Here is an 18,330-nt window from a genome sequence, read left to right as displayed (position 1 = left end):
TTTGCTGAACGCCCGTCACACACACCGGTGATTGCAGTTTGTTCAGCATCAATGTCGTTGTGGGAATGTTGTCGTTTAGATATACATAACTGGAGAGGAGGGGCATTGTGTGGTGAATAGGGGGGAAAGTGCAGGTTGTTGTCAGACTTTAGGAAATTTTATTTATTTATTTATTTATTTATTCATTCATTCATCTGTCTATCTTTTTTTTTTTACACCTATGTTTTATCTTAGTTTATTTCATTTATTTAACCATATTTAAATTCATTCACTTACTTATCTATTTATACACATCTAATTATTAACTTACTTATCTATCTATATCTATCTAATTATTCAGATATGAATTTAATTCCTTAATCACTAACTTTCTTGCTTGCTCCATTTTTTGTATACTTTTGTTATATTTCATTTTCCGTGCGTGTGAATTAGAAGGTCAGGAATGTGTGGCTCATTTTTAGACGCACCAATCCCCGGAAAAAGGGGACTGGCTGCCTACATGGCGGGGTAAAACACGGTCATACACGTCAAAAAAAACAACCTAGCACACTCCTACATATGAGTGAACGTAAGAGCCGCAGCCTACGAGCGCAGAAGAATGATAATAAGTAGAATCCCCCATGTCCAGCTACAACTGTTTTGAAGGGAAGTCACTAGTGACCCACATCGTGACAGTCGTCCCCCTTCCCAGTTCCCCATTGGTCCCCGACGGTCTACGAGTCAAACAGCCGCATTTTCAGAGGCAGCATTAGAAACCTGGGCATTTAATAATAATAATAATAATAATAATAATAATGATAATAATAATGGGCATTTATGGCACTTATCTTACCAAAGCCCTAAGCGCTTACAAAAACAAAAATGCATTTCGGACAAGTATAATGGGACGAAACAGCACAGGCATCAAGGGACAGTCACCAATTCCACCACGATTTTGCCATTCTCTTATCACGCACACAACAGACGCACACGCAGAAGGGACACACACACTGGAGAGGAATGAAACACAGACGCCAATCAAGATGTGAAAAGAGTAGCTTTAAGAGAAGATCTGAAGGATGACAGAGAAACCGAACAGCGGAGGGAAAGAGGGAGCTTATTCCACGAGGACGGGGCCTGGAAAGAGAATGAGCATTGGCCCGCGGTTTTGGTTTTTATCTACCTAGTTGTCAAACAGAAAGAATTCCCAGGGAGACCATTTACCTTGGTTACCTAGGCATTGCACTATCCACTTTGTTGACACACCAGCACTCACCAACTATGTACTCTTTCAAAACAAATCCCCAAACCTACCTGCTCAACTTGGTCTATGGATGTGACGAGAAATTGTCATCTGTTCGTCTGTCTTCTCCAACACCCCAAGCCCCCATCCCCCACCCCTCTCCTCGACCATCCTCCTGCTCTATTGAAGCCGTAATGTAGTGTACGTGCGCGAGTGTGTGTGTGTGTGTCGGGAGCGAGAGGGTTATGGGGAGGTATCGACAATGATTATTTTTCGGGGGTACTCATTTTGGATGCACGCAGGAGACGTCCTGCCTGTCTGTTGGACTCTTTTTCTGTCTGGCTCTGGAACACACAGGCATACACACAGCCACACATACACATACACACACACACACTCCTCTGTCTGTCTGTATTTCTGTCTGTCTGTCTGTCTGTCTCTCCCTCCATGTAGATCTTGTGTTTCAGGACTGGAGACGTTCAGTCAACTACCATACGAGGACAGCGGCAAGGTAAATATACACCACCAAAATGTTTCTTTCCTTGTGTTTAGAAAATAAGCGTTGAACACCAAACACGTGATGCGACTGTAGGTGTGGCAAAGGCAACACAACTTCAACTTTTTCTCTTCATCGAAATAAAAACTGATAAGGAAGAGACAGGCACACCATACATCCACTGAACAAAGAATACATTGCTCTTGTCCAGGACCATTCGATCCTCTGCTGACACCAGGCTCTTTCAGCTTCCTACTTTCACACACAAACAGCACGGCCAACGAGCCTTTTCTTTCTCAGCAGCTAAGCTCTGGAACTCTCCATCATACTCTCTCCGACACAGTCAGACCCTATAGTCATTTAGTTCAGGCCTGAAAACGTATCTCTTTACACATTACTGTGATAAGTACGTGCTGTTTCCGTGTACACTGATTACTTCATTGTGATGTGTGTGCATGAAGAGGGAGAGGGGTGGGGAAAGCTGGTCAACCATGTGTGTGTGTGTGTGTGTGTGTGTGTGTGTGTGTGTGTGTGTGATATGCTGTTACTTTTTATCTTTTTGCCTACAACACCATACCATGTTATTATTTCTTTGGTATTCCGTTTAGCAGTTTGTTTTGTTTTTATAAAGGCATTGAGCGTTTGAAGGCGTTATATAAATTTCCATGATGATGATGAAGACACACACACACACACACACACACGCAGACAGACAGACAGACAGACACACACACACACACACACACACACACACACACATGGACGCAGTTGTACAGCTCTAGACATGACATGGACACAGTTGTACAGCTCCAGACATGACATGACATGGACACAGTTGTACAGCTCCAGACATGACATGGACACAGTTGTACAGCTCCAGACATGACATGGACACAGTTGTACAGCTCCAGACATGACATGGACACAGTTGTACAGCTCCAGACATGACATGACATGGACACAGTTGTACAGCTCCAGACATGACATGACATGGACACAGTTGTACAGCTCCAGACATGACATGGACACAGTTGTACAGCTCCAGACATGACATGGACACAGTTGTACAGCTCCAGACATGACGTGACATGGACACAGTTGTACAGCTCCAGACATGACGTGACATGGACACAGTTGTACAGCTCCAGACATGACGTGACATATACACAGTTCTACAGTTCCAAACATGACATCGACATGGACAGCTCTGTGGCCAGGTACAGGTCAACAGGTGGACCATCACAGACATGACATGGACAGCTCTGTGGCCAGGTACAGGTCAACAGGTGGACCATCACAGACATGACATGGACAGCTCTGTGGCCAGGTACAGGTCAACAGGTGGACCATCACAGACATGACATGGACAGCTCTGTGGTCAGGTACAGGTCAACAGGTGGACCATCACAGACATGACATGGACAGCTCTGTGGCCAGGTACAGGTCAACAGGTGGACCATCACAGACATGACATAGACAGCTCTGTGGTCAGGTACAGGTCAACAGGTGGACCATCACAGACCTAGACATGACATGGACAGCCCTGTGGTCAGGTACAGGTCAACAGGTGGACCATCACAGACATGACATGGACAGCTCTGTGGCCAGGTACAGGTCAACAGGTGGACCATCACAGACATGACATGGACAGCTCTGTGGACAGGTACAGGTCAACAGGTGGACCATCACAGACATGACATGGACAGCTCTGTGGCCAGGTACAGGTCAACAGGTGGACCATCACAGACATGACATGGACAGCTCTGGTCAGGTACAGGTCAACAGGTGGACCATCACAGACATGACATGGACAGCTCTGTGGCCAGGTACAGGTCAACAGGTGGACCATCACAGACATGACATGGACAGCTCTGTGGCCAGGTACAGGTCAACAGGTGGACCATCACAGACATGACATGGACAGCTCTGTGGACAGGTACAGGTCAACAGGTGGACCATCACAGACATGACATGGACAGCTCTGTGGCCAGGTACAGGTCAACAGGTGGACCATCACAGACATGACATGGACAGCTCTGTGGTCAGGTACAGGTCAACAGGTGGACCATCACAGACATGACATGGACAGCTCTGTGGCCAGGTACAGGTCAACAGGTGGACCATCACAGACATGACATGGACAGCTCTGTGGCCAGGTACAGGTCAACAGGTGGACCATCACAGACATGACATGGACAGCTCTGTGGCCAGGTACAGGTCAACAGGTGGACCATCACAGACAGACCCCGCTTTCCCCATCGTGGCTTCATGATCGACACTGCCCGCCATTACCTCCCTTTGGCCATCATCAAAAAGCACTTGGTAAGCTTCGGTTTTATGCACTGGCATTATGACAAAGAAGAAGAAGGAGGAGGAGGAGGAGCAGAAGACGGGCGCAACAGCCGAGTGGTTAAAGCGTTGGACTTTTAATCCGAGGGTCCCGGGTTCGAATCTCGTTAACGGCGCCTGGTGGGTAAAGTGTGGAGATTTTTCCGATCTCCAATGTCAACATATTGCAGACCTGCTTGTACCTGAACCCCCTTCTTGTGTATACGCAAGCAGAAGATCAAATACGCACGTTAAAGTTACTGATCAGTGTTCGGTGGGTTATGGAAACAAGAACATACCCTGCATGCACACCCCCGAGTATGGCTGCCTACATGAGGGGGTAACAACCGTCATACACGTAAAAACCACTCGTGTACATAGAGTGAACGTGGGACACGAACGACGACGAAGAAGAAACGAAATGTGACCAGTAGATATGGGTGATATGACTAATGAATATGGGTGATATGACTAATGAATATGGGTGATATGACTAATCAATATGGGTGATATGACTAATCAATATGGGTGATATGACTGACTAATCAATATGGGTGATATGACTAATGAATATGGGTGATATGACTAATCAATATGGGTGATATGACTAATCAATATGGGTGATATGACTAATCAATATGGGTTATATGACTAATGAATATGGGTGATTTGACTAACAAATAAATATGGGTGATATGACTAAGGTGATATGACTGACAAATGAATATGGGTGATATGATGATGGGAGGTACGACTCCTCCATCCTATACCCGACCTTTTTTTTTCTCACCCCCTCTTCTTCCGCTTCCCACGTCCACCCCTCACTCACCCTCCAAACGTTGTGTGTGTGTGTGTGTGTGTGCGTGTGTGTGTGTGTGTGTGTGTGTGTGTGTGTGTGTGTGTGTGTTTTGTAATGGTTGTAATGAACGAATGCGTGCATTCGCAAATCTCATTGTAGCGTATGGACAGACAAATGACAAGGAGCAGTAGTAAAAACAGTATAGTTTGATACAGTATAATGTAGTGCTCAGCAGCCGGACAGTTCTGAAGCGTTGAACTATCTCGGGTGGTCCTGGGTTCGCTGTGGCCGTGTTGTGCAGCACTGTGCTGTACGCTGAGCTCTGCACAGCAGTGTGAGGCCCTGCGTGCTGTTTTGTAACGTGCTGTACTGCTCACCTGTGCTGTACCACACTGATTTCTGTACTGTGCCTTTCATGTTTTACTCTACGAAGGAATTATAGTGTGTATTCACACACACACACACACACACACACACACACAAACACACACGTTGCATATTAGGAATTTTGTCTGAGATTCCTAACGGTGACTATGATGTTGACGAAGACTGATAACTAATGACAACTCATGACGTCACAGGACGCTATGACGTGGAGCAAACTGAACGTGCTGCACTGGCACATAGTGGACGCCCAGTCTTTCCCGTTTGTCAGTCGGACTTTTCCAGAACTTTCCGGAAAGGTACTCTCTCTCTCTCTCTCTCTCTCTCTCTCTCTCCGATATTTCTGCACATAGTACAGAATTTGTCCTTGCGAACAATATGGTATGCCCATTTTTGTAGACAGATTGCAAAAGAAGATGAAGTCCACCTTGTATTATGTTGTCCTGTGTTAGATGGTTTGAGACAAAAACATAATCAGTGTAATTTTCGGTTAGTCTTACCCGTATCATCAGCAAATGAAAACGTTGTTTGGAATCTTACCATGTTCAGTTACAAGTCATTATTAAAATATACACATATAACAGAATATTCAGAACACAAGTTTGTGTATGCATATAGTAATATATGCGTAATGCATTCAAACGAAAAATGAAGCCATCGACCGACTCCCCCAGGTGCTAGTCAGTGAGTCGTTGGATGCCATTCCAACTTTGGAGGAGGCCCAGAAAGCTATCCGTTTGCTATCCAATGGCAAAGCCCCTGGCTCAGACTCCATCCCAGCTGAGGTCTACAAAGAAGGTGGTATGGCGCTGACTGAGAAGCTTCATCAGCTGTTCCAGCTCATCTGGCAGCATGAGGCAGTTCCACAGGACTTCAAAGACGCTTCCATCATACACCTGTACAAGCGCAAAGGAAATCGTCAGGCCTGTGACAACCATCGTGGAATATCCTTGCTGTCCGTCGCAGGCAAGACTCTGGCCAGAGTACTACTCAACCGTCTCATAGCACACCTTGAGCAAGGTCTCCTACCATAGAGCCAGTGTGGCTTCCGGAAAGAACGCGGGACTATCGACATGGTGTTTGCTGCCAGGCAGCTCCAGGAGAAGTGTCAGGAACAGAACGCCGACCTTTACTCCACCTATGTCGATCTGACCAAGGCCTTCGATACTGTCAGCAGAGATGGCCATTGGAGAAACATGGCGAAGTACGGATGTCCCAGAAAGTTCATCACCATCGTACGGCAACTACACGATGGGATGCTGGCCCGAGTCCAAGACAACGGAGAGACTTCAGAACCATTCCCTGTCTCCAACGGAGTCAAGCAAGGGTGTGTTCTTGCCCCCACCCTGTTCAGTCTCATGTTTTCAGCCATGCTGACAGATGCCTTCAGAGACGCTGATGTAGGCATTGGCATCAGGTACCGCACAGATGGCTCACTCTTCAACCTCAGGAGGCTTCAAACAAAAACCAAGGTGAGGACAGACACCGTCAACGACTTCCTGTTTGCTGATGACTGCACTCTCAACGCTGCCTCCGAAGCTGACAAGCGTCGACAAGTTCTCTGCTGCCTGTGACAACTTTGGCCTCACAATCAGCACAAAGAAGACTGAGGTGATGCACCAGCCAGCTCCAGGAAAGCCTTACGTTGAACCAAACACCTTCATCAACGGGCAACGACTGAACGCGGTGGACAAGTTCACATACCTGGGCAGTAAACTGTCTCGCACAGTTGTCATCGACGACGAGGTGAATGCCAGACTCGCCAAAGCCAGCGCTGCCTTCGGCAGACTCCATAAGAACGTTTGGAACAGGAGAATCATCACCCTGGAGACGAAGCTCAAAGTATACAAGGCCATAGTTCTCATCACACTGCTCTATGGATGTGAATCATGGACGGTCTACAAACGCCACGCCAAAAAGCTGAACAACTTCCACACCACCAGCCTCAGAAAACTTCTCGGCATAAAGTGGCAAGAGAAGATCCCTGACACAGAGGTGCTCACTCGTGCAAACTTGCCCAGCATCTACACCATCTTGATGCAGGCCCAGCTGCGCTGGGCAGGCCATGTAGTTCGCATGCCAGACCACCGGCTCCCCAAGAAACTGCTGTACGGCGAACTCCAACATGGCAAGCGCTCCCATGGGGGCCAAAAGAAGCGCTTCAAAGACACTCTGAAAGCTTCTCTGAAGGCCCTCAACATCAGCCACGACACGTGGGAGCTGAATGCAATGGACAGACCAAAGTGGCGTTCAGCTGTCCACAAAGGCGCCAAATCCTGTGAGGCCAACAGAATCGCTGCAGCAGAGCAACGCAAACAGGCCAGGAAAAGCAGTGCCAGCAAGTCCCCGACAGCCGCCACCATCCCCTGTCCACACTGCGTCAGAACCTTCCGGGCGCGGATTGGCCTGACCAGTCATCTGCGCACCCACAGAGCCCAACCCACCCACCCCCAGGATGACTAGATGGTCCTCGTCGATCCCGACGGACGAACCACACCACATATTTTTTGTCTGAATGTTTCTTTGGAAGCAGTCAAATTATCATCGTATATGATTGTGTTAAAGATTTTGCACTGCATTATTTCACAAAAAATGTCGTTGAAATAAGAGCATTAGAGAGAGAGAGAGAGAGAGTGTGTGTGTGTGTGTGTGTGTGTGTGTGTGTGTGTGACTCAGTAAAAGCAAACGTATGTGTATTCAGGGAGCGTTTTCACCCAGCCATGTTTACAAACCTGAAGATGTGTCGGAGGTCATCGAGTATGCGCGCCTGAGAGGTATCCGGGTGATACCGGAATTCGACACACCGGGGCATGCGCATTCCTGGGGAAAGGGGAAGCCAGGTTGGTTGAATGAGCAGTGTTGTAAGTGGTGATTGTATGTTTGTCTTACAAAGTGTTATCTGTTGCACTCTGATACTGAGCGCTGGCCAAGTGGGCCCAGTGGTAACACGACCGCCTGGGAAGCCAGAGAATCTCAGCGCATGGGATCGGATCTCTCCGCTAGGACTTGAGTGATGGTCTGGACGCCAGTCATTCGGTCGAAACGATAAACCTAGGTCCCGTATGTGGCATGCTCTTAATGCATATAAAAGAACCCACGGCAAACAAAGAGTTGTCCCCGGCAGAATTCTAAAGGAAAATCCACTCTCCAAATTATACACATGTCCGTCTGTGTGACTGTATGACACGACACAGGAAACGAAAAGTCAATTCTCAGCAGATTTTACCCAGGTAGACGGCCTGTTGTGCATGTATCTCCGTGTTTGTAAAACGAGTAATAGTAGTAGTAGTAGTAGCTGCAGTAGTAGTGGTAGTAGTAGTAGTGGTATCATTATCATCATCATTGGAGAGGTGGCCCAGTGGTTACGGTCCGCCCAGGAGACGAGAGAATCTGAGCGCACGGGATCGAATCCCATTTTCGCCAGAATTTTCTCCGCCCCCACCAGACTTTGAGTGGTGGTCTGGATGTTAGTTATTCAAATGAGACAATAAACCGAGCTCCCATGTACAGCATGCACATGGCGCACGTAAAAGAACCAGCGGCAACAAAAGAGTTGTTTCAGGCAAAATTCTGGAGAGAAATCCACTTTGATATGCGCGTCTTTGCGTGCGCGTGAGTGAAGCCTGACTGTCACAGGAAACGAATGATAAGCGCCAAATGGATCTACCCAGGTAGGCATCATGTCGTGCGAATGACTCCGTGTTTGTAAAGCTTTTAGAGCTTGGTCTCTGACTGCGGATAGTTGCAATATAAGTACCAATAATAAGCATCATGATGATGATTATGATAACGATGGTGATAAAGATTATAACTTTTTTTTTTTTTTACCAATGGAGCAGAACTGCTGACGCCGTGTTGGGCCGAGGGACACCCGAACAGAGCGGTGCACGGAAGCCACGCAGAAGCGGAGAACATGGATCCCACACGGAACTCCACCTTCCGCTTCCTGCACCTGCTGATGCAGGAGGTCAAGGACGTCTTCAGGGACCACTTCCTGCATGCCGGCATGGACGAGGCACACTACATGTGCTGGTCAGTCCTTTTTGTGTGGGTGCTCAGGTGGTCAGTCCTTTTGTGTAGGTGGTCAGCCCTTTGTGGGTTGGTCAGTCCTTTGTGGTCAGTCCTTTTGTGTGGGTGGTCAGTCCTTTTGTGTGGGTGGCCAGATCTTTTGTGTGGTGGTCAGTCCTTTGTGGTCAGTCCTTTTGTGTGGGTGGTCAGTCCTTTGTGGTCGGTCCTTTTGTGTGGGTGGTCAGTCCTTTGTAGGGTGGTCAGTCCTTTGTGGTCAGTCCTTTTGTGTGGGTGGTCAGTCCTTTTGTGTGGTGGTCAGTCCTTTGTGGTCAGTCCTTTTGTGGTCAGACCTTTTGTGTGGGTGGTCAGTCCTTTTGTGTGGTGGTCAGTCCTTTGTGGTCAGACCTTTTGTGGTCAGACCTTTTGTGTGGTGGTCAGACCTTTTGTGTGGTGGTCAGTCCTTTTGTGTGGATGGTCAGTCCTTTTGTGGGGTGGTCAGTCCTTTTGTGTGGTGGTCAGTCCTTTGTAGGGTGGTCAGTCCTTTTGTGTGGGTGGTCCTTTTGTGTGGGTGGTCAGTCCTTTGTGGTCAGTCCTTTTGTGTGGGTGGTCAGTCCTTTTGTGTGGTCAGTCCTTTTGTGTGGGTGGTCAGTCCTTTTGTGTGGGTGGTCAGTCCTTTTGTGTGGGTGGTCAGTCTTTTTATGGTGGTGAGTCCTTTTTGTGGGGATGGCTATTCCTTTTTTGTGTGCTGATTTAGTAACTGTTTGAACAGTTCCTCGTTAGTGCAGTGGTCTGTATGCCCCACTGTGGTCTGTATGAACGGTATTCAAAATTGATACACAATATAGAATACGCACAAATATACGTGCATACATACATGCCTACACACACGCGCGCGCACACATACACACGTGCACGCACGCACACACACACACACACACACACACACACACACACACACACACACACACACACACACACGCACGCACTAAGTAGAGAGAAAGGGCGCAATATAAATGTACACTATTATCAATATTATTAAGGAGTCTTACAGTGATTGGGTTGATTTGGGTATAAAACTGCATTAATTATCATTTAAGAATTGTATTGACTGGGGTACATAACTGTTGTGAGTTCTCTTCTCGGTTTAGCAATATGATTTTTTATGTGACTCTACTTGAGTATGATTTTTGACGGAATTTATACTATTTGTGTGTATATCTATTTATATGGCCCACACTACATGTGTAGGCATGTTCTTTTCATGTCACACACTGTGTGTGTAGGCTTCTCATTTTGATGTGACTCACACTGTATGACATGAACCCTTTTACTTGGTTTTCTTGTTAAGGGAATCGAGTCCTAACATAAGCGACTTTATGGAAGAGCATAACATTGGCGGAAACTATTCCAAGCTGGAGCAATATTACGTCACCAAAGCCCTTGACATCATGGCAGGCACAGGCAAAGACGTCATCATATGGCAGGACCCCCTCGACAACGGAGCTTCGGTCAGTGATTAGACTGGACACACTTTTCACACAGCACAGAATTCGCTGTGAATCCCATTTCCATCAGTGAATTCGCTGATGACCGTCAGTTGTGTGGTTCCACTCCTGCCAAAGAATTCATTTCTGACGTTTAACTCTAGAACGAATTGCAGTTGAACAATGGAAAAAGAGAGGCATTGTTTATTAGGTCTCAACCTTAAAATGACCTAGATTCTATAATGATTAGCCAGTTCAACATTCCCCACTCTAAATGAGTATCCAAAAATAGAAATGATAAACTCTTCAGAAAAAAAAAACCACTTGGGCGTAACGATTGAACAACAAGCGATAAAAAATCTTTCAAAGCGCATACCCCAAGTTTTGATTGATAAACTTCAGAAACAGAATGCTTGCAGCTCGCCCTGTCTTTAAGGCCTCCAACACACACAAAACCTCTGCTGGCTAAACTCCACTCGCTGCCTGCTGCTCAAAACATTGATTACAAAATGCATTGCATGTGTTTCAGTACTTTGTTTTGTCTGACACATTCCCTCGGTATACCTACCTGTGTGATGTTGTTCACATCCTGTTCTTTGCGATCAACTGCTGACTCACGTGACCTCTAGCTCTGTATCCCAAGGCTTCAGAAAACTAATTGGATAATTCCGGTAAAGCCAGTGCTTTCCCCGTACAACTGTACCGTACAGTATTGCCACAACAGATTTCTCGGTGTGTAAACCGTGAGAAGAAATTACAAGGACGGTGTTTTTACGTCCTAAAATGTTGCCTGCCCAAACTGCCGCCGGCGATAACCAGATTTATTGCCGACGACAGATTTGATCTACCTCATTCCCCAACTTGTGGCCAGGTGGAAATTTGTCGTCAGTGACGATTGATGCTGATCAACTGATTGTACTGTTTGATCGCGATGGGCGATGTGACAGCTCATTCTCAAAATCTAAAGTTTTGAAACATTGATCTGACCATGTGTGTGCCGTGCATACATACATACATACATACATATATATATATATATATATATAGATATAGATATATAGATATAGATATATATATATATATATATGTGTGTGTGTGTGTGTGTGTGTCCATCTATATCTATACATCTGTATATATATATGTGTGTGAATGTGTGTACGTATGTATACATATATATTTCTTCCCGATTGTGTATGCTTGTTCTTTGGACATACATATTCTCATGTTTTGTGAGTATTTATACACAGGTAAACAACCGCATAGTGGTGGAGGTGTGGAAACAACAGCGAAATGAAACCAACTGTAACGTCAACGCTTCAGACGGCTGGCAGCACTACGCCGCCCTGGTGGCCAGCTCTGGAAACCGCATGATTATCTCCTCCTGCTGGTATCTTAACTTCGTCTCTTACGGCGAAGACTGGAGACACTTCTACGCCTGCGATCCACAGAGTTTTACTGGTAGGTGTTGGTGAGGTGGGTGGTAGGTGTTGGTGAGGTGGGTGGTAGGTGTTGGTGAGGTTGGTGTGGTGAGGTGGGAGGTAGGTGTTGGTGAGGTTGGTGTGGTGAGGTGGGAGGTAGGTGTTGGTGAGGTGGGTGTTGGTGAGGTGGGAGGTAGGTGTTGGTGAGGTGGGTGTTGGTGAGGTGGGAGGTAGGTGTTGGTGAGGTGGGTGTTGGTGAGGTGGGAGGTAGGTGTTGGTGAGGTGGGTGTTGGTGAGGTGGGAGGTAGGTGTTGGTGAGGTGGGGATGTGGGTGTTAGTGAGGTGGGTGTTGGAGAGGTGGGTGTTGGTGAGGTGGGAGGTAGGTGTTGGTGAGGTAGGTGTTGGTGAGGTGGGTGTTGGTGAGGTGGGAGGTAGGTGTTGGTGAGGTGGGTGTTAGTGAGGTGGGTGTTGGTGAGGTGGGTGTTGGTGAGGTGGGTGTTGGAGAGGTGGGTGTTGGTGAGGTGGGTGTTGGTGAGGTGGGTGTTGGTGAGGTGGGAGGTAGGTGTTGGTGAGGTGGGTGAGGTGGCAGGTATGTGTTGGTGAGGTGAGTGTTGGTGAGGTGGGAGGTGGGTGTTGGTGAGGTGGGAGGTAGGTGTGGGTGAGGTGGGTGTTGGTGAGGTGGGAGGTAGGTGTTGGTGAGGTGGGTGTTGGTGAGGTGGGTGTTGGTGAGGTGGGAGGTAGGTGTTGGTGAGGTGGGAGGTGGGTGTTGGTGAGGTGGGAGGTAGGTGTTGGTGAGGTGGGTGTTGGTGAGGTGGGAGGTAGGTGTTGGTGAGGTGGAGATGTGGTGTTGGTGAGGTGGGAGGAAGGTGTTGTGAGGTGGGTGGAGGTGTTGGTGAGGTGGAGATGTGGGTGTTGGTGAGGTGGAGGTAGGTGTTGGTGAGGTGGGAGGTAGGTGTTGGTGGGTGGATGTGGTGTTGTGAGGTGGGAGGAGAGTTGGTGAGGTTGGTGTGGTGAGGTGGGTAGGTGTTGGTGAGGTGGAGATGTGGGTGTTGGTGAGGTGGGAGGTAGGTGTAGGTGAGGTGGGATGTAGGTGTTGGTGAGGTGGGATGGTAGTGTTGGTGAGGTGAGGATGGTTGTGAGATGGGAGGTAGGTGTTGGTGAGGTGGGTGGTAGGTGTTGGTGAGGTGAGATGTGGGTGTTGGTGAGGTGGAGGAAGATGTTGGTGAGGTGGGTGGTAGGTGTTGGTGAGGTGGGTGGTAGATGTTGGTGAGGTGGGATGTGGGTGTTGGTGAGGTGGGTGGTAAGGTGTTGGTGAGGTGGGTGGTAGGTGTTGGTGAGGTGAGATGTGGGTGTTGGTGAGGTGGGAGGAAGGTGTTGTGAGGTGGGGATGTGGGTGTTGGTGAGGTGGGAGTAGGTGTTGTGAGGTGGGTGGTAGGTGTTCGTGAGGTGGGGTGGTAGGTGTTCGTGAGGTGGGATGTGGGTGTTGTTGAGGTGGGAGGTAGGTGTTGGTGAGGTGGGATGTGGGTGTTGTTGAGGTGGGAGGAAGGTGTTGGTGAGGTGGGAGGAGGTGTTGGTGAGGGTGGGTGGTAGGTTGTTGGTGAGGTGGGAGCGTAGGTGTGGGAGGAAGGTGTTGGTGAGGTGGGAGGAAGTGTTGGTGAGGTGGTGGTAGGTGTTGGTGAGGTGGGAGGTAGGTGTTGGTGAGGTGGGAGGAAGGTGTTGGTGAGGTGGGTGGTAGGTGTTGGTGAGGTGGGGATGTGGGTGTTGGTGAGGTGGGTGGTAGGTGTTGGTGAGGTGGGGGTGTTGGTGAGGTGGGAGGTAGGTGTTGGTGAGGTGGGTGGTAGGTGTTGGTGAGGTGGGGATGTGGGTGTTGGTGAGGTGGGTGGTAGGTGTTGGTGAGGTGGGGATGTGGGTGTTGGTGAGGTGGGTGGTAGGTGTTGGTGAGGTGGGGATGTGGGTGTTGGTGAGGTGGGAGGTAGGTGTTGGTGAGGTGGATGTTGGTGAGGTGGGAGGTAGGTGTTGGTGAGGTGGGGAGGTTGGTGTTGGTGAGGTGGGTGTTTGGTGAGGTAGATTTTGGTGAGGTGGGAGTAGATGTTTGTGAGGTGGGTGTTGGTGAGGTAGGTGTTGGTGTTGGTGAGGTGGGTGTTGGTGAGGTAGGTGTTGGTGTTGGTGAGGTGGGTGTTGGTGAGGTGGGTTTTGGTGAGGTAGGTGTTGGTGAGGTGGGAGGTAGGTGTTTGTGAGGTGGGTGTTGGTGAGGTAGGTGTTGGTGTTGGTGAGGTGGGTGTTGGTGAGGTAGGTGTTGGTGTTGGTGAGGTAGGTGTTGATGAGATTGGAAGTAGAAGGGATTCAAAAATTCAGTCACAGAGAAAAGAGATACTATGCAGATATACAGACAGACAGACATTGTGGTAAACAGACTTACAGATAGAATGAAACGGCCGTTAACACAATGTTGATCAGGCTGCCGTAAAATATATGGTCTTGGTGTTCCTGTGTGTACTGAAAATAAGTTAGCTGTCTACTTTCGCTTTGACTGTCGTGTCTTTGATCAGACGATCCAGCAGAACAGGCCCTGGTGCTGGGTGGCGAGGCATGCATGTGGGCAGAGTTTGTGGACGGCACCAACTTCTTGCAGAGATCGTGGTGGGTTCCTTTGCGTCTTAGCTGGCTGGGCTCCTTTTTCAATCAATCAATCAATCAAATCAGTTTTATGTCCTTATAAAGACACAAGGAAAATTGGCTGTGGGCGACCGGATAACGTCAGACATTACATCATTAAGAAAATTGAATGTTTTCCATTCATAAATTTGTAAAAAGTTACAGAACACCCAAAACGAAAGAAATACAATATTTAAAATCCAACATGAGTTCTGTGTCCTTCACAAACTCCCGTCCAACTTCTCCTCCTCCACTCCGTTTGCCATCTTCCCTCCCTCCCCCAACCCCCTCCACTTTCAGCACCCCACGCACGGGTCCCATTCCTCACATCCTCTCGTAGCACCTACCCGTTAAGACTTTCCTTGGCTCTGTGTCTTAACTGGGTTCCTTTGTGTCTTGCGAAGTATTTTGGCTGGGTTCCTTTGTGTTTTAACTGGGCTCTAGGCCCCTTTGTGTTTTAACTATGCACCTTTGTGTCTTAACTGGGCTCTGGGCTCCTTTGTGTCTTAACTGGGCTCGGGGCTCCTTTGTGTCTTAACGGGGCTCCTTTGTGTCTTAACGGGCTCCTTTGTGTCTTAACTGGGCTCTGGGCTTCTTTGTGTCTTAACGGGGCTCCTTTGTGTCTTAACTGGGCTCTGGGCTCCTTTATGTCTTAACGGGGCTCCTTTGTGTTTTAACTGGGTTCTGGGCTCCTTTGTGTCTTAACTGGGTTCTGGGCTCCTTTGTGTCTTAACTGGGTTCTGGGCACCTTTGTGTCTTAACGGGGCTCCTTTGTGTCTTAACTGGACTCTGGGCTCCTTTGTGTCTTAACTGGGCTCTGTGTGTCTTAACTGGGCTCCTGTGTGTCTTAACTGGGCTCTGTGTGTCTTAACTGGGCTCCTGTGTGTCTTAACTGGGCTCTGTGTGTCTTAACTGGGCTCCTGTGTGTCTTAACTGGGCTCTGGGTTCCTTTGTGTCTTAACTGGACTCTGGGCTCCTGTGTGTCTTAACTGGGCTCTGTGTGTCTTAACTGGGCTCCTGTGTGTCTTAACTGGGCTCTGGGTTCCTTTGTGTCTTAACTGGACTCTGGGCTCTTTCGTGTCGTAACGGGGCTCCTTTGTGTCTTAACTGGGCTCAGGGCTCCTTTGTGTCTCAACGGGACTCCTTTGTATCTTATCTAGGCTCTGGGCAACTTTGCGTCATAAATGGGCTCATTTGTGTCTTAATTCGGCTCCCTTGTGTATCAGCAGGGCACATTCCTGTATTGGTTGGGTTCTTTTCTGCTTTAGCTTGGGCCCTTTTTGTAATAGCCGGGTTCCTTTATGACTGGCTAGGTTCTTCTATGTTTCGCGTAGTTTCTTTGTGTTTAAGCTGGACCCTTTTGTGTATTGCTGAGCAATGTATTGCTGAGCTCGGTTTTGTACTTTTTGGTGTTTCAGAGATCCTGGTGGGTTCCTTTTTGTCTTTTAGGGTTCCTTTGTGTATTTACTAGGTTCCTTTGTGTTTTGCGTAGTTCCTTTGTGTCTAGGTAGGGTATTTTTTTGCGTCTTGCTGGATTCTTTTTCTTTGCTGTGTTCTTTTGTATTTTAGCTGGGATTCTTTACGTCGTGTTGTTTTTTTGTGTTCCTTTATGTAATTGCTGGGTTCCTTTGTGTTCCGCATAGTTCTTGTGGGTTTTTTTGTTGTTGTTGTTGTTGTTTTGTTTGTTTGTTGTTGTTTTTTGTTTTGTTTGTTTGTTTGTTTTTCTCTTGCCGTTTTTTGTTTTGTTTTTTTTTTGTTTTTTTGCGTATTAGCTGGGTTCCTTTGTGTCTTAACGGGGCTCCTTTGTGACCTATCTGGATTCCTTTGTGAATTTGGGTTTCTTTGTATCATGCTGGCTTCCCTCATGTCTGAGGTGGATTTCTTAGTGTTTTTAATGGGCTCCTTTGTGTCTTAGCGGAGTTCTTCTTTTTCTGCTGGTTCCATACTGAGTTCTCTTCAGCAGTGCTGGATCCTTTGTGACCAGCTAGACTTCTTTGTGTCTTAGCCCAGTTGTGTCTTGCTAGGATCCTTTGTGACTAGCTAGACTTCTTTGTGACTTAGCCCAGTTGTGTCTTGCTAGGATCCTTTGTGACTAGCTAGACTTCTTTGTGACTTAGCCCAGTTGTGTCTTGCTAGGATCCTTTGTGACTAGCTAGACTTCTTTGTATCTTCGCCGAGTTGTGTCTTGCTGGATCATTTGTGTCTTAGTCGGGCTGTCTTTATGGCTTTCCTTAGAAATCGTGGGATTGCGAGAAATCGTGGGATTGCGAGAAATCGTGGGATTGCGAGAAATCGTGGGCTTACAAAGGTGTTTCTTGCGAGTTTGTAACTTAACATTTTACAATGGGGGTGAGGTGGGAGAGGTATGTTAGTCCAGTTATGTTTCACTGGTTTTAGAACAGTACTTTTTAGCTAGCTTGTATTCCACAGGTTAAGCGCTATAGCAATGTACGCTCTTCTTCTTTTTGGGTTTCTTTGTATCTTTTGGGGGCTTGTTTGGGGTTGTAAGAAAACACTCTTGCACCTCTACAGAGCGCTGGTCCGGTCCAAACTGGACTGCGGGTGTGTAGTCTATGGCTTACCCAAAACAGCTGGACCCGATACACCACCCAGGGCTCCGTCTCAGCTCAGGTGCGTTCCGCACCACCCCTGTGCGCAGCTTGTACGCAGAGGCGGGGAAACCGCCTCTCTCCAACCGCAGATTGAAGCTGACCCAGAATTATTGTTTGAAACTGTTTTCTGAACCGAAAACTCCATGCCTATGATAGTGTCTTCAACAACCCTTTCAGCAAGAAGTTTGAAGACAGCCCAAACTGCATCCCTCCACTTGACTCCCTATTCAGCCACACATGGAAATTGCTGATCTGGATGTCAGAGGCATCTCAGATTTCTCTAAGTTCCCCGACAGCCCACGTGGACCTTTAAAACACCTGAAGTACGATTTCATCAGGCCTCGTACCGTAAAGACTCCACCAGATCACTGGCATACTAATCTTACTTTTCGGAACTCTGCCACAAATATCCCACCTTTCACAAAAGCTTCTCTGATGGTTCCAGGTCAAAAGAGGGTGTCACTGCATCTGCTTTCTGTCCTTCCTTTACTGACCAGCCCTCAACGGAACACATTCTGTCTGACAGCTCAGTTTACACTGCGGAACTGACCGCACTGATTCTGGCGGTAAAAATGGTTCTCCATTCTAAACACAAGAGCTTCATGATCTTTTCGGACTCCTTGTCAGCCCTGGAGGCGATTGCCTGCAGGAATATGACTCATCCGAAACTGCTGGGATTTTACGATACTTTTACTCTCGTAACTACGAAATGATATGGTGTTATTTTGGCCTGGGTTCCTGGCCATGTTGGCATTCGCCAAATCCGTCCAGACCTAAACGAGACCCTGCCATCGGTGGTGAAGAATCGAAAAGAGGAGTGCAGACTGTGCACGGGACACACTTTTCTCACTCATTCTTACTTGTTGAAGGGGCGGGAGGCCCCTCGATGTATTCATTCCCTGTGATGAGCCTCTCACCGTGAAA

The 18,330-nt window shown here is 47.8% G+C and overlaps 1 protein-coding gene across 1 annotated transcript in view; it reads left to right on the top strand.

Annotated features, from left to right (window-relative positions):
* LOC143276207 (beta-hexosaminidase subunit beta-like) overlaps positions 1-18,330 on the top strand; it is a 33,139-nt gene that overhangs the window by 11,051 nt on the left and 3,758 nt on the right. The window contains exons 4-11 of the mRNA XM_076580660.1: positions 1,690-1,733; positions 3,930-4,040; positions 5,427-5,528; positions 7,931-8,069; positions 9,069-9,261; positions 10,586-10,745; positions 11,969-12,179; positions 14,689-14,779. Of these exons, the coding sequence (XP_076436775.1) occupies positions 1,690-1,733; positions 3,930-4,040; positions 5,427-5,528; positions 7,931-8,069; positions 9,069-9,261; positions 10,586-10,745; positions 11,969-12,179; positions 14,689-14,779 (1,051 nt within the window). The remainder of the gene's footprint in view (positions 1-1,689; positions 1,734-3,929; positions 4,041-5,426; positions 5,529-7,930; positions 8,070-9,068; positions 9,262-10,585; positions 10,746-11,968; positions 12,180-14,688; positions 14,780-18,330) is intronic.

Source organism: Babylonia areolata, chromosome 31 (genome assembly GCF_041734735.1).
Source record: "Babylonia areolata isolate BAREFJ2019XMU chromosome 31, ASM4173473v1, whole genome shotgun sequence".
NCBI lineage: Eukaryota > Metazoa > Mollusca > Gastropoda > Neogastropoda > Buccinidae > Babylonia > Babylonia areolata.
This window is presented reverse-complemented; position numbering and strand designations above follow the sequence as displayed.